This window comes from Prionailurus bengalensis, chromosome A2, assembly GCF_016509475.1.
Source record: "Prionailurus bengalensis isolate Pbe53 chromosome A2, Fcat_Pben_1.1_paternal_pri, whole genome shotgun sequence".
NCBI lineage: Eukaryota > Metazoa > Chordata > Mammalia > Carnivora > Felidae > Prionailurus > Prionailurus bengalensis.
In genome coordinates this window covers 564,178-589,346 of record NC_057348.1, presented here as the reverse complement: position 1 = coordinate 589,346, position 25,169 = coordinate 564,178, and the positions used below count along the sequence as shown (strand labels likewise).

General features: G+C 64.6%; 1 protein-coding gene across 7 annotated transcripts in view; it reads left to right on the top strand.

Annotated features, from left to right (window-relative positions):
* SBNO2 (strawberry notch homolog 2) overlaps positions 1-25,169 on the top strand; it is a 51,218-nt gene that overhangs the window by 20,457 nt on the left and 5,592 nt on the right. For 4 of the 7 annotated variants that reach the window (XM_043590093.1, XM_043590091.1, XM_043590092.1 and 1 more), the window contains exons 5-19: positions 13,539-13,700; positions 15,973-16,056; positions 16,311-16,407; positions 16,750-16,904; positions 16,985-17,118; positions 17,198-17,288; positions 17,368-17,511; positions 19,666-19,783; positions 20,023-20,128; positions 20,534-20,687; positions 21,531-21,707; positions 22,206-22,303; positions 22,972-23,054; positions 24,133-24,324; positions 24,574-24,743. In XM_043590093.1, the coding sequence (XP_043446028.1) occupies positions 13,539-13,700; positions 15,973-16,056; positions 16,311-16,407; positions 16,750-16,904; positions 16,985-17,118; positions 17,198-17,288; positions 17,368-17,511; positions 19,666-19,783; positions 20,023-20,128; positions 20,534-20,687; positions 21,531-21,707; positions 22,206-22,303; positions 22,972-23,054; positions 24,133-24,324; positions 24,574-24,743 (1,965 nt within the window). Of the gene's footprint in view, positions 1-9,234; positions 9,497-13,538; positions 13,701-15,972; positions 16,057-16,310; positions 16,408-16,749; positions 16,905-16,984; positions 17,119-17,197; positions 17,289-17,367; positions 17,512-19,665; positions 19,784-20,022; positions 20,129-20,533; positions 20,688-21,530; positions 21,708-22,205; positions 22,304-22,971; positions 23,055-24,132; positions 24,744-25,169 lie in introns of those variants that run through there. The other 3 variants (XM_043590094.1, XM_043590095.1, XM_043590089.1) reach the window with 3 other exon arrangements.

The window sequence follows — 25,169 nt, the reverse complement described above, 5'->3', positions numbered from 1 at the left end:
CCCACCCAAACCGAAGGAAGAGATACGTGTGATCTCTTTTTTTGGAGAATCGGGGGGACCCTCCCCGGCAGGCGTCTCTAATGGCACGTGACTTCTCGTGGCGGCCCAGACACCGGGCGCCGCAAGAGGATTTGTGGGAAGGAGCCCAGTGCGATCGGAAGCTGGGGCTGGCAGCAGCCGGGCAGCGTGGTCTCCCTGGGAAGTTTGGAATCCACGGCCCCAGTGGTTTCGCTGTGGCACGCAGTTTGGGAACCGGCCAGCTTGGAGGGCCCCAGAGGCTCAGCTGCCCTGAGCCTGTTTTCCCTGTGAAGTGGGGGCCTGTGGGGGGTGGCAGTCTGGGAGGCTGTGGCTCGGACCTGTCAGCTCAAACCCGCTACAGCCAGACAAGCGCAGTTCAGGAGGCTGGCCGTTGTCCATGCGGCCTGGCCGGGCAGGGATCTGGAGCCTGGACCAGTGTCCCCCAAATCCGGGTCCACCCAGAGCCTGGGAATGAGACCGTTTTTGGAAACAGGGTCTTTGTGGGTGTCATTTCGCTGAAGATGGAGATGAGGTGATCCCAGATCACGATGGCCCTAACCCTAAAGGAGGAGAGACACAGACACAGAGGAAGCACAGTGAGCCACGCGGCCACGAGCAGGGATGCCAGGAGCTGGGCGAGGCAGGAGGGGCCTCCCCTGGAGCCTCCCGGGGATCGCGGCCCGTGACACCTTGACCTGGGGTGTCTTCTCCCGCGGGGCCATCGGGGCACACCGGTGTGTTGTTTAAGTCCTCCCTCTCCATCTGGGACGCTTTGTGGCCGCCCAGGAAACGACCTGGCCAGGCCTGGAGGAGATGGGAGCACAGGGGCCCCCCTGGCCCTTGGGGGCGCACGCCGGCCTCGTCTGGCCCCCAGACCTCCCAGGGTGAGGAGTCAGTGGGAGGGGGATGGGAGGGCCCTGTGGACGGGGCCCCGTCCCGCAAGGGATGCCCCGGCCCCTCTGTTTGGCGGCCGTCGTCGCCCAGCCCGGGACGCAGCTGGTCCGTCCGCGGCCCGAGACCCTCTCTGGCCTGCCGTGCCTCGGGGCTGGCGGCCCTGCCTGGCTCTGAGCCCTGATAAAGTTCCTCCGCACGTGTCCCCGACACAGCTCCACATCCGGACGTGGCGTCCCGTGATGCTGACGCCCACGCTGGGGCGTCACCTGCCGCACGGACGGGGACGCTGAGGCTCGGGTGCACGCAGGCCCTGCCCCAGTAGCCCCCCCCCCTGCCCCCCTGGCCCCACTCCCCCGACTGTGTCTCATGCCCTCAGCCTGCACAGCTGCTCCTGGCTCTGCCCGGAGCAGACACGCTTTCTTCCACCAAGACCCCCCTGGGGCCACCGCGCCCGTTTCTCATCACGTGCAGGGGAGCTCAGCTGCACCCATCCCGCGGGTACTTACTGAGCATCCGCTGAACGTGGCGGGAGCCTACCCTGCCGGGGGCACCTTGAACCCAGATCTTTTTTCTAAAGCCGCTTCTTCAAACAAAATCTCACCCCGTGCCAAGTGTGGGGTTGACAGATGTGAGACCGAAGTTCAGATGCGGTGAAGGGTCTTGAGGCCCTGTTGGTCTCCATCACCTCCCTCGTGACCCCTGGGCCTGTGGGCGAGGACAGGAAGGGGGCCAGACCGAGCTTGGCCTTCGAGGCCCTTCACAGCTGTGCCTCAGCCAGTGGACCCACCGCAGACACCCTCTGTTCCTAACTGACCAAATAACATCACCATGGTGACAGGCAAAGGGACAGCCTCAAAGACGTCCCCGTCCTGATCGTGGGACCGGGGACCTGTCCCCTCACAGCAGAGGGGACCTTGTCAAGGCCCACAAGGCGGGGGTAGCCCTGGGTGCTCTGGGGGGCCCGGAGGCCTCACAAGGCCCTCTCGAGAGGGAGGCAGAGGGTCAGAGGCAGAGAGACAGGCAGACCCCCCGCTGCTGGCCGCGAGCATGAGGAAGGGCTGTGGGCCCAGGATGCGCCCCCTCTGGAAGCCAGAAAAGGGGGGAGAGGGCTGTCCCTGGGGCCCCGGGGAGGAACATAGCTCTCCATTTTGGACTTCTGATTTCCAGAACCATAAGGTAATAAGCGTGTGCTATTTTAAGCCGTGAGGTTTGTGGTAGTTCATTACAGTGGCAAGAGGAATCTGATGGACCATGTGAAGCCCTCACGTGGCCCCTGGCACACTCTCGAAATGTCCCCACTGTTGTAGAAGTCAGAAGAAATTGGAATAGAAAAGCCAGAGCTGGGCTGGGGCAAGGAGTGGACGTAGGCCTGCAGGCCTTAATGTACCTCCTCCTAACTAAACCTGAGCTCTGAGTTTCCTAGCAGCCAAAGCAAAAAGAGAAAGGAGAGGAGCTGTGTGACTCTTGTTGCCTGCAGAGAGAAAGCTTCTCTCCCAATGTCCTTCTGGGGCACCGAGCAGTTCCTTGGGGTCGGCATCCCGCGCCCATCTCCCCGGGGACTGCTTATGGTGTTGGTTCCCAGCCCTGTGGTTGGTCTTGGCTCCAGCTTTGCTGTCTGAGGGCCTTTGTTCCTCCTGTTGTGACTAGGGCTGAATCATTGGACGTTAGGGGTACCGGGTTCTGTACCAGGAACCAGGGACCTCCCCTGGTTCTGTACATGAGCCGACCCAGACCCAGGACCGTTGGTGGCAGGTTGGTCTCGCCTTGATGTGGGGTCCTTGTTTTATTTTTGTTGTTGTTGTTAATTTTAATTTTATTTATTTATTTTTTTTTTAATTTTGTTTTTTTTTTTAACGTTTATTTATGTTTGAGACAGAGAGAGACAGAGCATGAACGGGGGAGGGTCAGAGAGAGAGGGAGACACCGAGTCTGAAACAGGCTCCAGGTTCTGAGCTGTCAGCACAGAGCCCGACGCGGGGCTCGAACTCACGGACCGCCAGATCGTGACCTGAGCCGAAGTCGGCCGCTTAACCGACTGAGCCACCCAGGCGCCCCAATTTTAATTTTATTTTTAAGTAAACTGTCCGAAATGGGGCTTGAACTCGTGACCCCAAGATCAAGAGTTGCATGCTCTACTGGCTGAGTCCATCAGGCATGCCAGGGTTCCTGTTTTATAGACACCCAGGTGGGGCCCACATCCTGTGGGACCCTGCTGTCAGGAATGCAGCAGGTCAAGGCTAACCCCCACTCTGAGGCGGCTCTGTCCTGCAGGGTGGGCCTGGCGTTCAAACCACGAGCCCCCTGCAGAGGCCCAGAGCCCAGGGTCCCAGGTTCCAGTTCGGACGGCCCATGCACCCAGGGGTTATCTATAAATTCAAGGTCTGATACTCTCTTTTTCTGTTTGTTCGTTAAGGTTTTCGTGACAAGATGACTTTCAAAGCACTTTAGGTTATAGGGAGGTTGCAAAAACAGTACCAACTCTTCTCGAACACTGTCACTCGTCTGCCCAGTGTCCTGGCACGTTGTTGTCTTCTGGAACCACGGTCCGTTATCACGGCGCAGAGAGTAGCCCCCGCACAGCACCAGTGACTGACCAGAGGGCCGGGGCCGGGGCCGGGGCCCCGAGGCCTCTGAAGAGAGCTGGTCGGTCGCCGCCGAGGGCCCCTGCCTGGGCTGGCCTGGGGCCCTCACGCTGAGGAGGGGTTCTGTGTTGTTGACAGGAGTCCCGCAGACGGGGCGCTGCGTCCTCCTGGGGCGTCACTTCCAAGCCTGCTGGCGTCGGTGTGCCTTACCGCTGACGGTCCTGCCCTCCAGCCCCGGTTGGGGACCGCCCCGCGCCTCCCTGTCCCCCATCCACTGTCAGGTCGCTACCGTTTTCCCCCTCTCCCCCTGCGAGGGTGCGTCAGGGACCCTGGCCCCTTGTGGTGGGGAGGGGGGTGGATCTCCCCAGGCACCGGTAGACGTTGCCTGCAGTGACCGCCGCCACGGGGGCTGGCTGGCAGACGTTTCTGTCCTTGCTCCGCCCTGTCGATCAGCCGGAGGTCCTCCGTAGGGAGAGCTGTGCCTTCCCTCACTCAGTCGTGTTGGTGACAACACGGGCTACGGTCAGGTGCTGTCCGCTGCTTCTGCGTTGGCTGTCGGAGCATCTGTCCCTCTGTGTCCTCCCTTGTAGCCACTAGGAATGGCCCAGGCTCACTCCCTGAAGTCCCTGCCTCAGCCTCGTGCCACCTGCTTCCCCAGGGAAGGGCCCCTTCTCACTGCGCGTGGCGCGGAGCCACTGAGGCTCCCACCTCTGTTAGCGACCTGGACAGTCGAGGGGCCCCACGTGGGGGGGGTCTCCCACCGCCTGGGAGCACTGTGTGTTGGGTGTGAGTGCGTGGCTTTTCATTCGTTCTTTACGTTTAGGTGAGATATGATTTGCATATCACACAATTCACCGACTTAGCAAATTCACCGGGTTATGCAACTACCACCTCCATGTAATTCCAGAATGTTCCATCACCCCAAAAGGAAACCCCCTTCCCGTCCGTGGATGAGCCTGTTCTGGACGTTTCACACACGCGGACTCACACCCCGTGTGGCCTCTCCAGTCGGGTTCCCTCCCTGAGCGTCGCGTGTTCGGGGTCCGTCCGCGAGGCGGCGGGGGCGGGAGCCTCGCTCCTGCTCGCGGCCGAGGGACGTGCGCGTGCGCGGTGGACACGGTCCTCGGCGGACGTGCGCGTCCGTGGTGGATGTGTTGTGTGTGTCCGTTTATCCCTCGTTGGGCATCTGGGTTGTTCCCACAGCGCGGATTTGGGTGACTCTGAATTGTGCTGCTGTGAACATCGGGAACCGGCTTCTTTGTGGACCCGAATCTGATTGGGGGGAGGTACTTGGGGAAATGTTGAAGTCGTGGCGGCGGGTGAAGGACTCAACGTCGCAGCGCGGCCCTCCCAAGGCCTGGTGCCTGCAGCCCTCGCTGCCCCGCCCCTCAGGCCCTCCCCCGCGTTCTCCCCACCCTGGTATCTGGGGTCCTGGTTGTGGGCGTGACCACCCGACCCTCCCTGCTACACCCCCAGTGCTCATCCTCACTGCTTCCCCCCCCCCCCCCCCCGCAGACGCATTCCCTGGGAGTGGGGGCTGCCCCGACCCCTCCTCCCAAGGTCACCTGGACCCCTAACGTCTCAGCTGGACTCTGGGGGAGGGCACTTCTGTACACACTGAGCCCCCCTCGCTCTGTCATTGGAGCGGGCGTGCACCCTGAGAGTCCAGGCGTCTCGGGTGGGTCCCGCATCCACTCAGTGAGGACACTTGCCGTCTGCCGGCCTGGGGCTTCTGGGAAGCCAGGATGAGGTCACGGCTCAGAAAAGTGCTTTGCGAACTCTCAGCGGCTCTCCAGTGAGGGGCGGGCGGCGCGGAGGCTCTGCAAATGGATTTCAGCAGGGATCAGAGGCCCGGCACGCCCCGCCACCAGCAGGCTCCCAGGAGTTACCGGCATCGGCAAACCGAGCGAGCGGGAGGTTTCCTCTCAAAGGAAGCCCATAGGTTCACACTGAGCCGCGGGCCGAGAACCCACCCCCGCCCCCAGCTCCGCGGTCCATGCCGAGGGCCATGGCCAAGGAAGCCCCGCTCTGTGGTCTGTACTAAGGGCCGCAGACAGGTGGCGACAGGGAGCACAGGTGTCTCCAGAGGGTCTCTGCACAGAAACTGGGACACCGGGAACCGGGGACAGGGACGAGGACGGGAGGGAGGGGCTGTGAGGCCTGCAGAAAAGCCCTTGGTCAGGGTCTGGCCACAGGGAGCAGAGCTCCAGCCTCTCCTGATGGCAACAGGGTGGTCAGGGTCAGTTTTCTGGCTGAGGCTGCTGTCCCCACGACAGTGGGCTAGGGCAGCAGTGTCTTAGGGGGCCGTGGGAGCTGGGGCGGCCCCCGGAGAGCACCGCAAGCAGGGACAGCTGGCGCCAGTTCTGGGGCCACAAGTCCTAGATCAGAGGGAGGGTCCTGGGGGCTCCAGATGTCCCTTGGCCTGTGCCGCCTGCAGCGGCACCTGCCCCCGTGGCCTGTGGTTGCCTCCCCACGCACCTGTGTCCGATTTCCCTCCTACAAGGACACCAGTCACTGGGTTGGGCCCACCTGACTCCTGTACGACCTTATCTTAACTGATTGTATTTGCAAAATTCTATACCCAAATAAGGTCCCCTTCACAGGCACTAGGGGGTCAAGACTTGGACATGTCATTGGGGGGGGACACAATTCACCCCTCAACAGGAACATTCCAGCAATGCAGTGTGCCTGAGGGGAGCCTGCAATGCCCACCGCACGCTCTGCCGTAAGTCAGGACACCCAGGCCACCTGGGCACAGGCTTGCTGTGGGGGCCTAGAGGGGAGGGGAGAGCCCAAAACAGACCGGGAGGGTCTTGGGAATACCGGGGCAGCTGGGCCTCGCCCGCCCCTCTGTATGTGGCCTGGCCACAGGGCAGAGGGTCAGTCTGGGGCCAGAGAGAGGGTCCCACCAGACAGCACTGCGGCCCAGACGCAGCCAGACGGGGACGGAACCAGTCACGTCCCTGGTCACGACCCCACTCACACTGGTGCCGGGGCCTCTGCCAAGACCCCCACTCGGCCCCTCCACCCCTGTCCAGACTCGTAGCAGACCTACACAGCCTGCGGCCACGGGGGGTGGGGAGGGGGCACAGGACAGCCCTGAGGGTGCTGACTTCTTGGTGTGGGAACCCCCACCCGGTTTCCCTGTCTCCTCAGGGCCACCCTTGCCCATCAGTCTGGTGCCGAGATTTGGGGGACAGATACTCAAAGGTCAGTAACTGTGCTGGAAACTTGATGGACTTTATGCTAAATCTAATAATGAGAGCCTGGCCCAGGCACTGCGTTCATCTTTTATTTCAGTTCCCAGTGATTATTTTTAAACGGAGTCAGAACTGGGGCGCCTGGGGGGCTCAGTCGGTTGAGGGTCCGACTTCGGCTCAGGTCATGATCTCACGGTTTGTAGGTTCGAGCCCCGCGTTGGGCTGTCAGCACGGAGCCTGCTTGGGATCTTCTGTCCCCTTCTCTGCCCCATGTGTGTCTCTCAAAAATACACATTTAAAACTGAGTCGGGGCGCTGGGTGGCTCAGTTGGTTAAGCATGCAACTCTTGGTTTCGGCTCAGGTCGTGATCTCATGGTTTGTCAGCTGAAGCCCAGCATCAGGCTCTGTGCTGACATGGGAGCCTGCTTGGGATTCTCTCCCTCTCTCTGTCCCTCCCCTGCTCACACTGTCTCTGTGTCTCTCTAAATAAATAAACAAACGAACTTTAAAAAATCAATAAACGAAAATAAAACTGAGAATTCATATGCCTTAAAATCCATGCTTTTGGGGCACCTGGCTGGCTCCACTGGTAGAGTGCATGACTCTTGATCTCAGTGTGGTGAGTTCAAGCCCCATACTGGGTGTAGAGCCTACTTAAAAAAAAAAAAAAAAAAGAATAAAAACTGTTATAAAAAAAATAGTAAAAGCCACTCTTTTAAGTAAATTCACAGAATTGTGCAACCACCACCTCTAATTCCAGAACATTCCTCATCTAAAAGCAACCCTGTCCCCATCAGCTATCACCTCCCCATCCCCGGCCCCCATGAGCCCCCTTCCCATCGTGGATGAGCCCGTCCTGGACGTTTCACACACTCGGACTCACACCCCACGGGGCCTCTCGTGTCTGGTTGGCTCCCTGAGCGTTGCGTGTTCAGGGTCCGTCCACGGGGGGGGGGGGGGGGGGGGGGTGTGCCTCGCCCCCCTGCTGGTGGCCCAGGGACGTGCGCGGTGGACCCGGTCATCTGTGCGCGTGCGCGGGGGACGTGGTCATGTGTGGGCGTGCGGGTGGGGGTTGCATGGACGTGAGTGTTCGTGTCTCTCGGGTGTGGACCCGGCAGTGGGGTCGCGGGGTCGTGTGGTGACCCTGGGGTTGACCTGACGAGGAACTGACCGTGGGCCTGTCTTCCAGAGAGACCGCTTCTCGTCCCCACCGCCAGCCGGGGGTTCTGGTTCCTCCACTTCCGCTGACGCTTAGCTGTAGTCGGCTGAGTGTCGCAGTCCCGGCGGCCTGCCGGGAGGTGGTGTCTCAACGGGTTTCGGTTTGCGTTTGCTTGTTGCCTGACGGTGTCGAGTGTCTCTCTGCCGGCTGGTCGCCGTTTGCGCTTCCCCTGCACACGCGGTGGCCCCAGCCAGGCCCGGCCCTCCCCTCCCGTTGTTGGGGTTCGGGGGTCTGCTGGCCGTGAGGTGCGGGCGGGACAGGGGCAGCCACGGTGGCCTTGTTGCGTCTGCAGCATTGGGCCCCGCGGTCCCTCATTGTCCCTGACCAGGCCCGCGGCCCGGGGTCTCTCCCCAGCGAGAGCCCCTTGTGTGTCCATGCCCCCCCAGCCTATGCTGCGAGGCTCGCCTCACCAGCTTGCTCCTCTCAGCCAAGTGATGGCTACGCGGCACAAACACCCTACCAGGTGGGTTTTCTTTTCTTTTAAAAAAATTTTTAAGCTTATTTATTTCTGAGAGCGAGAGAGCACGCGCGCATGCACACACACACACACACACACACACACACATGCACACCCCAGTGGGGGAGGGGCAGAGAGAGGGGGAGACACAGAACCCGAAGCAGGCTCCGGTCCCTGAGTTGTCAGCACAGAGCCGGACGCGGGGCTCGAACCCACGAACCGTGAGATCATGACCTGAGCCGAAGTCGGAGGCTCAACCGACTGAGCCACCAGGCGCCCCCAAAGTAGGTTTTCTAAAAGCAACAGTTGTTTCCCCGGGGAAGAGGACACCTGACCCCACAGGGTATGCCAGGGGTCTCACACCCCCTGCCTGCAAGCCCTGCCTGTGTCCCACCCTCTGTGCGGGGCCGAGGGGTGCAGGCGCAGGCCCGGAGAGGAAAGAATGGGGGTGTCAGGGGCAGCCATACCCCTTGGCAAAGTTCCAGGAGAAGGAGCAAGGTGGGGGCCGGGTTCCCGAGGGGGACGCACACACTCCAGGTGAGGCGGTAGCGTGAGCGAAGGTCCGGGGCTGGGGGGTGTGAGCCCAGGGAGGCGGTGGAGACGGCCACCGGGTGCTTGGGGGGCAGCTGGCGAAGGCCCCTGTCCCAGCCCGGGAGCTGCCCGGAGGGGGCATGAAGGCACCGTCCGGGCCTTAGGGCGCCGGACCGGCCACCCTGCGGTCTGGGGAAACCGAGGCGGGCCGGCCGGGAGGGGCCCCCCGCGTTACCCCGTCCCCCCCCCCCCCCCGGCGGGGTGGGCGGTGGGGGGCGCCGGGGCGGCAGGGTGCGAGCCGGCGGGCGGGGGCCGGCCCCGCCGAGAGGTCTGTGGCTAGATTCCGCCCAGTACAGGAATTCTCGCTCTGCCAGTAATCACCCTGACTTCCCAGGCGGCCATCATTTCCTGAAAGTCAGCCGCCTTAGGGGAAGTCGGCGCTGGCGGTGACTAAACCAACATGCAAATGCAGCCGGGCTGAGAGCGGCCGGGCGGCCGCGGTCCGGAGGGAGCCGCCCGCCGCCTTCCCGGGACCCGCCGCGGCCGCGCCATGTCCCAGCTGCGGCTCTGGCTGCACCTCGCGGCTCTCAACAAGGTAACCCTCCGCGCCGCCCGCGGGGCTCCGGGCGGGGAAGGCGGCCGCCCGCGTCCTCGGAGCGGGGCCGCGGGGCCCCGGGCGCGCAGGTGCGCGGCCGGCACCTTCCGGGCTGCGCCCGGCCGCCCCCCAGGGCTCAGCGCCCGACCTTGACAGCGTCTGGGGTGCCCCGGGACAGAGCTGGCGGAGTGCCGTCCGCTCGGGCTCCGATTGGCCAGGTAGGAGCGCCCCGGCCCCCCCGGCCCTCCTCCGGCCCCCCAGGGCTCCGGGAAGGGGTCCAGCCCCTCCCCGGGGCCCGCGTGACAGAGCCTGTGTCTGCAGGGCATTCCTGGGGTCTGAGTGTGTGCAGCAACCCCCCCTCGCCCCAGGGAAGGCCCAGAGCAGGTCTGGGGTGGGGGCCATCCTGTCCCCACCCACCCGTCTGTGGCCAGAGGGGGGCCACTATTTGGCAGCTCCCCCGGGTCCCGCCAGGTCTTCGCCTGGTGCGGGGAACCCCAAAATGCTGCGAGACAGTAACCACAGCAGGTGACCCCCAAAACTGTCAGGGTGACCAACTTGCCCCCGCCCCACTGAAACAGCAGATGGGGCCAGGTGGGAGCCTGAGGTCTGAGGGGCAGGCGCTTTGCGGGGCGCCCACAGAGGGTTCGTTTGGATTTGGGTTGTCTTGGAGGTCTGCTTGGTGGCTGCTGGCCCTCAGGTCCCGACAGGGGGGCTGCTGGGTGAGCCGCCCCTGGGTGGGGTCAGCTCCTGCCCCATCCTGCCACCAACTCCTTATAGGGAGTGGAGCTGGGAGGGACTCTTGGTGACCCGCTTCGAGGCCCAGCCTCCCTTTGGCCCAAGAATCAAGGTGAGGGCTGCCTAGGGCAGCATCCCCACCGTTTTTTTGTTTTTGTTTTTGTTTTTTAAGAGAGGGTGAGTGAGGATGAGCAGGAGAGCCAGGGGGCAGAGGGAGAGGGAGTTCGGGAGCAGTCTCCACGCCCAGCTCTAAGCCCAACGGTGGGCTCACTCACTCGCTCTGTGGGGATCCTGGGATCACAACCTGAGCCAAAATCGGGAGTCGCTGGCTCAGTTGACTGAGCCACCCAGGCGCCCCCATCCCCGCTCGTTAAATACCTTTTGTCTTGGAGCAGCGTGAGGCGCAGTCACTGAAGGTTGCGCCGTTCCCACGCCCCGGCGCCTGTTCACACCGCACCTCAGCACGATGCGTCTGTCGGTGGGACAGGCAGGCGCCCATACATTATTATCGACCAAAGATCCCTCGGCCTCCCGTGTCCTCGTTCTGTCCCACGACCCCATCGGGACACCGCGTGAATCGGGTTCTCACTCTCCATAGCCCCCACTGGGCTGAGACGCTTTCTCCACCTCTTCTCCGGTGGATGCCCCAGGCAGGCCGTCAGGAGTTGGACTGGACAGGCTTCCTGCAGGATGTCCCCTCCCCTCCCCCCCCCCCCCGGGTTCGTCCCACGATGGCTCTGGGCGAAGTGTCTGGCTCATGCCGTCACACCTGGGGCCCCCGCTGCCCACGAGGTTCCTCACCGCTAACGTTGACCTTGGTCTCCGGCCGGGTGTGCCGGTCGGGCTCCACACGGTCCTTGTGGGCAGGGGTCGCCGTGTGCAGCCCATGCAGGGCTATGGTCCCCCTGAGCACCCACCTCATCGGGGCTCCTCCCCACCTGCCCATCCTACTGCTGGTGACCGTTTTCCCTTTAGGAAGCAGGGCCACCCCTCAGGGCCCCTTGGGGCTGCCAGCTTCATGGGCTCAGGGGCTGTTGTCACTCTGACCAGGCTTGGTTGGCACCCTCTGGGAAGGCCACCCTCAGATGCGGTCCCAGAGAGATTTTAGCCAGGACACACAGCAACCCCCACCCCTACCCAGCCCCCACCCCAGGCAGCCTGCAGGGGTCCGTGCTCCATGCTGTTTCATAGGGAGCGGGCGGCCAGCTTCTGTGGCCCAGCCTCTCCTGGAGTTATCTGCCAGACTCGGGCTCGGTCACCTCTGACCCCAGCTGCCCCGGGATGGGGCAGAGTCCAGAGGAGGTCCTGGTGGGCAGAGAGCAGTCCTTATGGTCAGCCAGGCCAGACCCCACGCTGCCACCTGAGCCCTCCCCCAACCCACAGATGGCTGCTATGGCCTGGTGAGCTACTGGGCTCTCACGTGAGGGTGATGGGCGTCCCAAGTGTCGGGTGTGCCTTTTCCCACTGTGAGCATGGTGTTCCCTGCTTCTGCGCACTTTTGCAGCCCAGCGCTGCGCACTTTTGCAGACCTTCCCTGGGCCACCACCTGCCTGAGCTGGTCTTGCCAGCCACTGTCTGCCTCCTCGCCGGGACTCGCCCAGCCTGGCAGGTCCTACCGGGGTCCGCCTCCCACAGGTCTGGGCTTGGTGCCGCTGAGGGGCGGGAGCGAGTGGCAGTCCCTCTGGCTTCCCATATGCTATCTGCCACCAGGGCGCCTCGGGGTGGCATCCAGTCAAGGCACACCAGCTGACGTGGGCACGGGTGGTCTTTGCAGCACAGGTCCTGAGTCCCAGCCTGGCTCTGGGACCAGCCCCACCTGGTAGAGAGTCTCCTGCATTTAGTCTCCCTCAGGGGGGCCTGACCCCCTCCGTGCCCACCCCCTCCCGAGGGCACAACGGGCCAGAGCCTGCACAGTCCTGGGGCTGTGTGTGCTCTGGCATCGGAGCGAGCTGGACGTTATCACTTAGAGACACCCTCCCACCCAGGAATGGGGATCTGACGCCAACACAGATCAATGGGAGGGGAGCTCCAGAAACAGCCCTCACAGATGGAGTGGGGCAGGAGCACCAGCCGAGACCAGGGGCCTGTTCTCAGGGACCTGGGGGCTGCAAGGATGCCACCTCCACCCCCAGAAGCCAGTTCAACTGTGGTCTTGGAGGCCGAGCCAGCTGCATACAGGTGGGCTCCAGGCCCACACATCCCCTTCATCCCCAGAGCCCAAGACGCCCGCTGGCCAGCCCTGCCTGTCTGCCTCGCCGTCCCCTCGTGCCTACGCACTGGCATCCCACCCGGCTGGCCCTCGCCTTCCAGTGGCCCCGACAGCCCGAGACACGTAGACGGTGCACAGGGCCTGGGGACTCCGTTGCTCCTACATGCGGCCTCATCCAACCCCACTGGCCTCTGCCCTGCTCACAAAATGCCCCCACTGACTGACCTGAGATGTCAGTGTGATCTGGTCCTCTGTTGTGGAGGTCCGGCTGGAAGGGCCTCGTCTGGGTGGGGCTGTGGGACTCCCTCCCCATGAGGAGTCGGCTGAAGGCTGTGCCCCCACCCCCTGACCCCGAGCCTGCAGGGCCTCAGGGATGGGGAAGGAGGCCTGCCCCTCCCCAGCTTCAGGCACCCAGCCTCCCTGTGTGCAAAACTGGACACCTACTGCCCCCTCCTGGTGGCTAGTGGTATGAACACCAGAACCCAGCAGGGCGCTATGGGGGTCTCCGGCAGGGGGGCTCACTCTAGGCTGGCCCAGGAGCCCTTGGGGGCTGGTCTCCGAGTGTCCTTGGTATCCGGTGCAAACCGGGTATACACAGGTTCTCAGTGCCTGTGAACCAGGGGTGAGAGGGAGGGCAACGTGGGAACACCCCACACACTGCGTCCGATTTTCTCTAAATTTAGGTTTCTGAATTGTGTGTACCGTGTACAGCACGCCACCTCCTGGAAGGCGTGGGGCTCTCTGTGTTCTGACATCCGTGCGCTGGTGTCACATGTGCCCAGTGTCACCTAATTCCAGAACGTTCCGTCTCCCCAAACGCAACCCCGTCCCCATCAGCCGTCGCCTCCACCCCTTCAGCCCCTCCCCTGTCCCCATGAGCCCCCTTCCCGTCCCTGGATGAGCCCGTTCTGGACGTTTCCCAGACGCGGACCCACACCCCGCGTGGCCTCTCGTGTCCGGTTCCCTCCCTGAGCGTCGTGCGTTCGGGGACTGCCCGCGGGGCGGCGGGGGTGGGCGCCTGGCTGCTGCTGGCAGCAGGCGTGTCCGCTGTGTGGCTGCTCCCGGCCCCGGCCGCTTCTCATCCTGCCCGTCCCGCAGGACTCCACGTACCTCGACGACCTCTCCAACGCCTCCATCTTCTCCTCGTCCGTGGACTCCCTCTCAGACATCGCGGACACACCCGACTTCCTGCCGGCTGACAGCCTCAGCCAGGTGCCCACCATCTGGGATGTGAGCACTGGCCCCTCCGCCCAGGACAAGGTCAGCGCCCTCTGAGGGCCCCGTCCGCGGGCCGGGGGCGGGTCCGGGTTGTTCACAGACGGCAGTGAGGTCACAGGTCAGGCGTCCTCGTGTTTCCCGCACAGCCCGGAAAACGCACGGACTGGGGCGGGACCTTCTGTGAAAGGTCCTGTGGCGGTCAGGCACCAACCTCGCTGCCTCCCCTGGCTCAGCGCCCACACTCTGCCCTGCTGGGGACGCGGGCTTCCCCAGGAGGTGAGCAGCAAGCAGCTTCTAACACTGCTGCTTCTCACCCTGGCGCTTCTGCGCCCAGGACCTTGGGCAGTGGCTGGAGGCACCGGAGGGGGTGCCCCCGGCCAGCCTTCTGCAGGGGGTAGAGCGCTGGGTTGGCGTCTGTGAAGCTGCTTCCTCGGGACACGGGCGGGGGCGGGGAAGACGAGGCCAGGCAGGAGTCGCCAGAGGTGAGCAGGGTCTCCGCGTGCGCCAGGCCCAGACTCCGGCTCGTTCCCAGGACCGGGGCAGCAGGCACATCGGTGAGGAAGACCGGGGCTGATGCCGGGCTTGGGGAGCCCTCGCCCATCCAGGCCTCTTAGGGTTGTCTGCTGGGAGAGAAGCCTCTAGCTTTCGGGGGCCAGAACCCTCATTCAGGGCTGACGGGCGGCATCGGAAACACGGATGGGGGCCACGCGTGTCCGAGGGGGAGCAGCCCCTTCCATCCAGAGCCAGCCGGGTGGAGCCCGGGGAGCCCTGCCAGGTGGTGCACAGTATTGGACACGATGCCCGCCCGGCCACTTTGATGTTCCTCAGGCAGTGTCCACGGCCCAGACGCAGAAGAGCCGGGCCTGGGAAGTCTGGGGCCTGGCATGGGGCCAGCAGAGGGACGGGAAGTGCTCGAGGCAGCCTGGCGCCTTCCCTGCCCTTGACAGCCATGGTGGCGGCCCCGGCCCCCTCCTGCGTCCGGGCCGAAGGCCCTCCCAGCAGCCCACTGCTCCCGGTGGAGAACGTGAGGCACGGTGGCTTGGAGCGGACGGCAGGGCGCGCCAGCACCCACACCCCGCTGCTTGCCAGCCCGCCGGCCTGACTCAGCCTTCCAGGAACCTGGGCCAGGCTATTTGTTTTTGTTCGTTGAGAAGAAGGGGACTGGGGGTTGAGGAAAGGTTCCTGGCCTGCTGGCATCTTGCTCTCGTTACATTTTCTTCTTTGAAAACAGCGGGGGGTTGTAAAAATCAGGTGGGGTGTCGTGGGACCAAATGCCTTGGGGGCCCGTGCCATCCCGGAGACCGCAAAGGACACCCGAGCTCCGTGTGTGCTCAGGAATGGGCACCTGGCACTCACCGTCACTGGCCTTGGGGTGGTGGGAGTCCCAGGGAGACGGGGTCTGGAAGGGATTTCTTCAGTTCCATCCTGTTGCTCACCTGTCCTTAGGGTGGCCGCGTGATTGTCATGTTTTTATTTTAACGGTAAGCATGTTTTGGAATTGCATAGACCCTGGTCTGGACCGTGCTGTGTCCTCACTGTGTGTCCTGGGGGCCGAGAAGTCACCCCACCCAGGCTCTTTGTGACTGTTCAGACAGGGGCGTAACCACTCCCTGAGGGTGGGCAAGTCAAGGGCCAGGTGCGACATGGCCCTAGAGCATTTGGGTCTCCCGTCCTGGCCCATCTGTGGGCTCTGAATTTGTGGGCTGGATCTGCCCAGAGCTGAATTTGCCCTGAATCTGTGGGCTCAGTTCTTTTTTTTTTTTTTTTTAAGTTTATTTATTTTCGAGAGGGAGAGAGCGCGAGTGGGGTTGGGGGAGGGGCAGAGAGGAGGAGAGAGAACCCCAAGCAGACCCCGAGCTCTCAGCCAGATCCCGATGCGGCGCTGGCACTCGTGAAGTGCGACCTCGACCCGAGCCCAAATCGAGAGTCGGCTGCTCAACCGCCTGAGCCACCCAGGCTCCCCGGACACCACACGCGTCCTAATCCCAGCTGGGCTTCATGCCCCCGTGGCTGATGGACCCCCACCCAGGCACAGCTTCGCCTATCAGGTTCTTGGTTCCCTTGGACCAGACTCAGGTGCTCAGTCTCCGCCGGGTGTGACTGCGGCTGGGGACGTGGGACGTGTCCTTGCTCTGTTTATCTGTGTGATGGGAATTCTAGCCTGTTGCTCAAACGAACCAGCTGGCGGGCAGCAGGGAGGGGGCAGGAAGACCACGTGGTACCCCCCCGCCGGAGACCGGGTCAGGGGGCTCGGGGAGGCGCTTTCCCCCCCCCAACGTCTTGTCTGCAGGCTCATGTCCACTGTCCCCTCCAGCTGCTCCTGCCCCATGGACCGTGGACGGGCGTCGAGGACCCCGTGTCCTCTCTCTCCAGCACCCCGCTCCTCATCAGCTACCAGGTGAGCCAGGCCTTCTCCCCAGCCCTGCCCACCTCTTGTAGGGACTAGAACGCTCAGAGGCAGCCTTTTGGAAGCAAGATCTGCCCGTTTTACAGATGGGGAAATGGGCCCTTGGGAGGCAGCACACTGGGGGCGGGTGGGCCACTCCCCACCCCTCTTGTTCACTGGCCTGGCTGCCCCTTGGGGGAAGGCCGGCCGTGCTGGGCAGGACAGGGCCAGCCAGCCCTGACCATAGGTCCTGCACCGACCTTCAGTCTCAAAGTCAGCCTGAGGAGGAGGAGGAGGCAGAGGAGGAGGAGGGGGACGAGCTGGGCCACGCAGAGACCTACGCCGACTACGTGCCCTCCAAATGTGAGTGCCCTGCCCTGCGAAACCCCAGCAGGGGTGGGGGGTGCTGGCTGCTCCAGGTTTCTGGAGGGGCTCGGGAGCTGTGGGCTGGCCTTGGGGCCACTTTTGTAATCCCTGCTCGGCACAGCGCCTGAGACAGCACAGAGCGTACCATGAAGAGCCCACTTCCTCCCCGCTTAGGATTGTACGGATCTGTCCCGCACCCCTTTGTGTGAAGCACGGATAGGTGTGTGTCCGTCCCCCCCCCCCCCCCCCCCCCCCCCGCAGCCAACCCTGAGACTCCGACCACGCCCCTGACCCGTCCCTGGCCACACTCCTGACTTGCCCCCGGCCCTGCCTCCGCAGCCAAGATCGGGAAGCAGCACCCTGACCGCGTGGTGGAGACCAGCACGCTGTCCAGTGTCCCACCGCCAGACATCACCTACACCCTTGCCCTGCCCGCCTCGGACAGCGGGGCCCTGTCTGCCCTGCAGCTGGAGGCCATCACCTATGCCTGCCAGGTAACCTCGGTCTCCCACCCGGCCCACGTCCCGCGTGGGGGCCTCCTGCCAGGCCCTGACCGCCATCCCTTGGCCCGCAGCAACACGAGGTCCTGCTCCCCAGCGGGCAGCGGGCCGGCTTCCTCATTGGCGACGGTGCGGGCGTCGGCAAGGGGCGCACGGTGGCTGGCATCATCCTGGAGAATTTCCTGCGGGGCCGGAAGAAGTCACTGTGGTGAGTGTGCCGTCCAGCCCCGCGCACGTGGGCAGGGAGGGGAGGGGGCGCCATGGCACCCACCGGCCCTCACCCCTAGGTTCAGTGTCTCCAACGATCTCAAGTATGACGCGGAGCGCGACCTTCGGGACATCGAGGCCCCCGGCATCGCGGTGCACGCGCTGAGCAAGGTGGGTGGGGTGGCCCCCTCCTCGGGCGGCGTCCCGGAGTGAGCCCGGCTGCACCCCCACGCCCGCCTCTCTCCCCCAGATCAAGTACGGCGACAACACTACCTCAGAGGGCGTCCTCTTTGCCACCTACTCCGCCCTGATCGGGGAGAGCCAGGCGGGCGGGCAGCACCGTACGCGCATCCGCCAGATCTTGGAGTGGTGCGGGGAGGCCTTCGACGGAGTCGTATCCTGAACCGGCGGGGGCGGGGCGGGGGCGGGGCGGGGGCGGGGCTGCGCAGTACGGGGGACCTCCCTCCCCTCCTCCCGTCCCGGATGCCAGCACGCCACCCGCTGGAAGGGCTGGAAGGCATTCCCGGCAGGACGCTCGCCCTCAGTGCCCGCCCTTGTCCTCTTGCGGTCTGGCTCCGCGGCGTCCCGGCTCCGGCTCCGGCGAGCTGGACCGCGACCACAGGCGCGGGGGCGCCGAGGGGCCCCAGGGCGGGAAGGTGCCTGTGGCCAAGGAATGGGGCAGAGGGCGCTTCCTTCCTCTGCCCCCCTCCTCCTCTCCCTCCCCTCCCTCTCCTCCTCCCCCCCTCCTCTAAATCCTCCCCTCCTCCTCCCTCCTCCTCTTCCCCTCCTCCCTCCACCCCTCCTCTTCACCCTTCCCCTCCTCTTTCCTCCTTTGCCTTCCCCCTTCTCTTCCTGCCTCCTCCTCCCCCTTCCTCCCTCCTCTTCTCCTCTCTCTCCCCCCTCCCCCCTCCTCCTCTTCCTCACCCTCTCCCTCCCAGTCGGTTGTGGGCTCCATGCAGGTGGGCAGGCCAGGCTGGGCCAGCTGGAGGACAGCTGGGCCAAAAGCCAGGCTGCTGGGGTCAAGGAGCTCTGCTGACCGGTTGGTCAGTTGAGGGGTATCCGTACCAGTATTGGCTCCAGATCCTTCCCGACTGTGGCAGGAACTTCGTGGATTGGAGGAGTTTCTACCTTTCTCTTCTCCCTTGGAATTTAGAAAGCTTGGTTTTGTGCTTCTCCCAAACTATAGAAAAGCGACGGGGGGACCCGTACAGACAAGAGCAGGACAGTCTGTTGTGGGTCGTGTGTGAGCCGTTGAATCACACACGTCAGGCGCCGGCACACGCCCCTGTCTCCCCTGCTGAGGTGCCGGGCGGGGGCCACGGTTTTTCCTGGATTTCTGCACTGGCGCCTGTGGAGGGTCCCCTGAGCCCACCCCACCCCCTCCCCTGCCAGGGAGTCTGCCCTGTGGTGCGCACAGCGGGCTCGGCACTCCTCACGGTGCTCGGGGGCCCGGCCTGGCCCCCACCGAAGGGTGCTCATCTTCCTGTGCACTGTCCCCAGGGCTGTCCCCGTCCTCCCCGCCTGAGCCTGGGTATGTCTGCACATCACGTACTGTGCCGCCCCGTCTCCGGGGCCTGGAGGCGGCTTCCGGCCTCTCTCTCTGGGTCATAAACAACCCTGAGTGACTGGGCCCGGCCAGGGTGCCCCATCACCCCTTCTCACTTTCCTTGGGCCCGTTCCCAGAAGTGGGGTGACCGGCCCCAGGGCCCCCCGGCACTCTCCAAAAGTCCTCCTCTCTCCTGGTCCCGGTCACAGATAGGAAGAGGGACACCGGCCCCGTGTGTCCTTCCCGCTTATATGGGCGAGCTCCCGAGTTTACCGCCGTCAGATGCCAGCTGTCCTATGGAGCACGTCTCTTGTGCCGCACCGGCACCGGAGGGCGCTGTGCTTGCCTTGTGACAGCTCGCAGAGCCTGGGGCGAAGGCCCCACACAGCCTGGGGCAAATGACGGCCGGCCCACCTGGAGGCTGTGCGCTCACCTCCACGCTCCTGTTTCCCAGTGTCGCTCCCGCACAGCCGCGTAAAGCGGGCTTCACGTGAGGCGTGTGCGTGCCCGCACGCGTGTGTGAGGAGAAGCGTGTCTTGTGTTTAGAACACCTCGGTGGCGCGCGTCCTCGCCTGTAACTGGTTCCTTCTCTCTTAAAATACAAAGACCTTCCTCGGTGCTCTGCTTCGAGAGCGTCTCCAGGATCTGTGAGAAGTTACGCAGAGACCCCGCTCCCCCCCCAGGGGACCCGTCACAGCTGGGATGCCTGCCTGCTCCCAGCCCAGCCCTCTTCCTCAGAGACCCCGTTTCGCCGTGCTCCTTGGCACGAGTGTCTGTGTGTGACTCTGCACCGTCTACCCGGCACGCGTCCAGTCGAGAGGGGGCCCTGAGGCTGTTTCCCACTGCCCTGGCGGTGACATTCCCAGGCTCCCACCCCGAGGCCGCATACCCCCCAGGCACCTTGCCGAGCTCCCGTTCAGAACGGGGTGGCCTGGGCCATCCGGCCAGGGTCCCCGGGGCTGTCTGTCTCCCAGAACAGTCCTTGACCCCTGCCCGCACCAGATCGTGTTTGATGAGTGTCACAAAGCCAAGAACGCCAGCTCCACGAAGATGGGCAAGGCTGTCCTGGATCTGCAGAACAAGCTGCCCCTGGCCAGGGTGGTCTACGCCAGCGCCACAGGTGGGGGGGGAGGTGCGGGGCAGGGGGCGGGCGCCCCGGGGGGCCTTGGGAGCACCTGGTCCAGAGGCAGGGCTTCTCTCCCCAGGCAGATGCCAGACCCGTTCGGGGCTCCCTCTGCCATCTGCCTCCACCCGCTCGGCACCCCTGGCTGTGAGCCTCCCGGCCCCCGTTCCTGGGCCTCCATTCGAGTCATTCCCGGGTGTTCAAGGCCCCTGACCTTGCCGGCTCCCCCAACCCAGGTGCCTCTGAGCCCCGGAACATGATCTACATGAGCCGCCTGGGCATCTGGGGGGACGGCACGCCCTTCCGAACCTTCGAGGAGTTTCTGCATGCCATCGAGAAGAGGTGGGTGCCCTTCCCTGCCCGAGACTGGGGCTGGCGAGGGACCCACAGAGGGTGCTGCTTCTCACGCCCCAGGGCCCAGTGTCAGGTGTGTCTGCTCTACACCCTGGCCTGTGCTCGTCCAGCCACCAGAGGGACCTAAAACTCACTCTTCTGCCTCCTGCTGCCCATGATCACTCCAGGAGAAGGAGCCCCCCTCACTCCTGCTTTTCTTGCATCGCCCCCCACGCCTCTCGGGCCCAGGCAGATGGGAGCACAGGGCCTTTGCGTGTGCTGCCTCCTCCGCTCTCTGTGTGCTTGGCCCTTCCTCACCCTCCAGGGCTCAGCTCCCGGTATCAGCCCCTTCCCGAGTCACTCTTGTTCCGTGGGACCCAGCATGTGGTCAGGTGGCCCTGTCCTTGTCCGCAGGGGCGTGGGCGCCATGGAGATCGTGGCCATGGACATGAAAGTCAGCGGCATGTACATCGCACGCCAGCTCAGCTTCTCCGGCGTCACCTTCCGCATCGAGGAGATCCCGCTGGCCCCAGCCTTCGAGCGCGTCTACAACCGCGCGGCCCTGCTGGTAAGCAGGGTGGCCGGGCTCTGTGACCACACGGACACGAGTGTGCGTGTCCCTTGGGAATTATGCTCCCGTCCCTTCAGCATCTGTCCTCGCGGGTGCCACGGGGAGTTGGCCCGTCGAGACTCGCTCCTGCCGCCAGTTCTCCTGTGACCGTAATGACGGGGCCTCGTTGTTCCCGGAGCTCACGGCCGCTGTCGGCGTCCACGTTTCCGTGCCTGTGGCGTGGCCCCATCTTCGTTGGCATTCCTGTGTCGTGGACGGGCTCCTCTGTTCTCACGGTCCCATCTCGCCCACACAGGACAAGCCCTGGGCGTCAGCCCTGACGGTGTTGATGATTTGAACTACAGTTCAAACCTAGTTTGGGCCGTCTGCCCCATCCGCCAGCACTGCTGACACGGGGTGGGGGTGGGGGTCGTTCTCTCTGGGGCGTCCCGGGCACTGGGGGAGGGGGGGGCAGCATCCCCGGCCCCACCCACTCGATGGGGTCCCCAGTCGTGACGGCCACAGTTGTCGCCAGGCTCGGTCCTGGGTGAGACGCCCCGGTCTGAAGTGTCAAGAGCCAAGTGGCTGCTGGCAGAAGGCGGTCACTGCAGGTGTCCCCACCCCTTAGCAGAAGCAGCGTCTCCTCGCCTCCCGCGCGGAGTCTGCCGTTCTCACCGTGGCCTCGCCAGAATCGCACGTTTTGGTTTTCTAACGTTTCTTACTGTTTGGTACCAGCAGCACCTCTGTGTTGCTCTGCTTACCACCCCCTCGCCCCCCCCGTGGTGAATCCCAGCCGGGATGGGAGCCGGGTGGCGGGGAGCGGCTGGGCCGCAGCGAGCTGAGCTGGGCGTGTCCTTGCAGTGGGCCGAGGCCCTGGGCGTGTTCCAGCAGGCCGCCGACTGGATTGGCCTGGAGTCCCGCAAGTCCCTGTGGGGCCAGTTCTGGTCGGCCCACCAGCGCTTCTTCAAGTATCTCTGTGTGGCCGCCAAAGTGCACCGGCTGGTGGAGCTGGCCCGGGAGGAGCTGGCCCGGGACAAGGTGAGCCGGCAGGCACAGCGCCCAGGTCGGCGGGGCCGGCGAGGCGCTCTTCCCTTGTCACCCCGAGCGCCGGGCAGGGCTTAGGGCTTTGCGGTTACACCAGGAGCCCTGCACTCTCGTGTGGCTGGGCCGAGTCTGTGAGGACAGAGTGTGGCCTGGAAGGTTCCAGTCCTGCCTGACCCAGCCCCCCCGAAGCAGGTGACAGGCATGGCCTGGCCCCCGGTTTTCCACGTCCAGGCAGGGCTGGCAGGAGCCAGGGCAGAGGGTAGTGAGAGGGTCCAGGAGGGCTGAGGCTGTGTGGAGTCTCAGGGTAGACTCAGGTGTGTTGGGGGCCTGGCAGCCAGCAGGACACCAGGGGCGGAAAGAGAAGGAAACTGAGGCCAACTTGGTTTCTGACGACCAGGGGCTTCCCTGTGGGCCCCTCTGGGGCCACGCTCCTGGGCTGGCCAGTGGGAGTCTCAGAGCCCAGCTCACCCCCGACCTCCCCCACTCCCCAAGTGTGTGGTCATCGGGCTGCAGTCCACGGGTGAGGCTCGGACCCGGGAGGTGCTGGACCAGAAGGACGGGCAGCTCGATTGCTTTGTCTCCGCCGCTGAGTGAGTGATGCTCGAAGCCCCCAGGGTGGGCGGGGACGGTCCCCCCCCCCTTGCACCCCCACCCTCCGTTCTCCCTACGTGGCAGCCAGTGCCCTGTGACCCCAGCCGTGAGAACCCAGGTGTGCATCTGCTCAGACACTGCCCCAGCCCTCAGAGACGACAGGCCGGGGCGATGAGCCACGGGTGACCCCAAGGCTCAGAGGGTGCCAGCAAAGGGACCCGGGATTTCGGAACAAGGCTTCCAGGTGCCCATCCCCCACATGGCTGCAGCACTGTTCCAAGGACAGCGCGGGTTTGAGGAACTAGCCTTTGGGGATCCTAAAGCTGCAGGCCTCTCTTCCCAGGGCTGGAAAGCCTCCTGGGCCCAGGGCCCCTCAGAGGTGGTCAGTCTGCGCACAGAGCCCTTGATGGCTGGAGGAGGGAGCCCCACTCGGGGCCCCACCCCACGCCCAGGCCCTCACAGTGAAACTGTGGCCCTGGGCCTACCCTCAGCCTGCACCCCTGCAGTCTCCACACCCTCCCTCCCCGCCCCCACCCCCCGCCCCCCCAGTCCTCACACCCTCCCTCCCCGCCCCTGCCTGCCTTCTCCAGACCCCAGGCACCCTCCCCAGAGCTACTCCAGGTGCGGTTTCTATTGTACTGGGAATAATTTTGCTTCTTGATTTTAGGGGTGTCTTTTTGTCACTAATTCAGAAGCACTTTCCTTCAACCAAAAGAAAGCGAGAGAGAGGAGTTGGCAGTAAGAGAAAACGTAAGCTCCCCCCACACCCCCAGCCTCTGATCTCTGTCCCATCTCCCGTGCACAGCCTGGCTCGGAATCCTCCCTGGTCTCCCTCCCGTCCTCACTCGCTCATTCCTCTGCCCCGCTGTCCCCTGTCTGAGCAGCGACCCCTCTGCTGCTCGCTGCAGAGCCGGGAGGGTTCTGTCTCTGAGCAGGCCCAACTTGGGCGCCCCCCCCCACCGCCACCTACGTGTCCGGGGGACAGGAGGTGCAGAGGCACTCGGCACAGCTCCCCAAGAGAAACCCCGTGGGTGGCAGCCTCCGGGGTGCACCCGCTGCACGGGAGACGCAGACCCCAGCAGGGCCTCTCCTCAGCCTCCCAGTTGGCCGAAGACCAAACCCCGCTTCCGCGGGACAGCGTGGCTAGCTCATCCTCGGGCAGCAGCCACCTGTGGCCCCCAGCGTCGCCCTCGGATGGGGGAGCTTAAGATTCTGGTTCTCGGCCTCGCGCTCCCTAGGTGGAAACCAGCCCGGCGCCCCCACCGTGCTAGCTCGTGGGCCACGATGGGGCTCAGGAAGCGCATCCCAGGAGGGAGGTCACCCTCCCGGCGGTGCCTGCACGGGCTGCTTTCCAGCAGAGGCTGGGCATCAGCTCACTGTGGGAAGCGAGGCTCAGAGAGGCCAGGCAGCCCAGCTGAGGTCACACAGCCAGACGCGGGGCATCCCCGACTATGGCAGTGTACGTAAGGTGCCTAGACCACCGTCCCCTCGGGACCTGGGTACGTCCTTTGGCCGACCCAACCAGGCAACCAGGGTTGCCGTGTGAGGTCAGGCACCTGGCCTCCCCAGACACCAGCCAAGAGTAAACTGAAGCGTCAGGAAGTCAGACAGGGACGTTAAAACTGCTTTGCACCACGTCCTGGCTGACGGCAGGACCCGGGAGAGCAGCCAAAAGCTGGACGGAGCAAGAGGCTCAGGCCACTCGGGTCCCGGGGCGTGGGTGTGGCCCTGGACTGCCCCCTTCCCCTCCTGAGGCGTCGCTGTGAGCTGGGCCCCTCAGGACGGAGGAGCAGGCTGGCCCTCCATGAGCCTGGTTCCTCCTGTGCAGGGCGGCCACGGGGCCGTGGGGCCAAGGCGCCCAGGCTGGTGTGCGAGGTGGCAGGCGTGATCCGGATCAGTGACGACAGCAGCACCGAGTCAGATGCCGGCCTGGACAGTGACTTCCACTCCTCCCCTGAGTCCGTGCTGGATGACGACGTAGTCATTCTGGACGCCATCGGGCTGCCGGCCGATGACCGCGGTGAGGCCCGCAGCCCAGCATTTGCCACCTTACAGACAGGGGAGTCGGGCTCAGAGAGCCATCAGGGCCACGCGCCTGGCCTGAGGCAGAGGGGGGGGTCACACCAGCAGTCCGGGGTGAGAGAACATTCCAGACCCCTACACCCCCGTGCACGCGACTGTGCCCCACTCCTCAGGGACCCCTTCACTGCTTCCAGTGGGGCTGTGGGCAGGTGGGCTGGCCGGCACCCCCTGACCTCTGGCCCTGCAGGGCCCCTGTGCCCCCTGCAGCGAGACCCACACGGCCCCGGTGTCCTGGAGCGTGTGGAGCGGCTGAGGCAGGACCTCCTGGCCAAGGTGCGGGCGCTGGGCCGGGAGCTGCCCGTCAACACTCTGGACGAGCTCATCGACCAGCTTGGGGGCCCCGAGCACGTGGCTGAGGTGAGCTTCCACGGGGCCCCCTCGTGGCCACCCCGGAGTCCCCGCACAGCACCGTGACGTGGGGTTGGAGCTGGGAAGACCCCAAGTCCAGCATCCAGTGTGCAGCCCAGGAGGCCGGGCCGGCTGGTGGTGGACTCCCCTCCCACAGCCACAGTCGCCCTGCCCCCTTCTCCCCAGCCCGGCCTGGCACCCACCTTCCCCACACACCCCCGTGTGCTCTTAGTCCCCAGGCCTGTCCCCCTGTGTCTCCTCCCTATCCTCCCCACCTGCAAACTGTCCCCTTTCTTGGGATGTCCCTGTGGTGACAGCCCAGGCTCTGGTTTTGCCCCAGGGAGCAGGTTTATAATAGAAGACGTGGGACGCAGTGAAAATCCTGCTGTCTGCCCCTGGGCGGCCCGGGCCTGGCACCAAGGCTGTCCTGGCCCA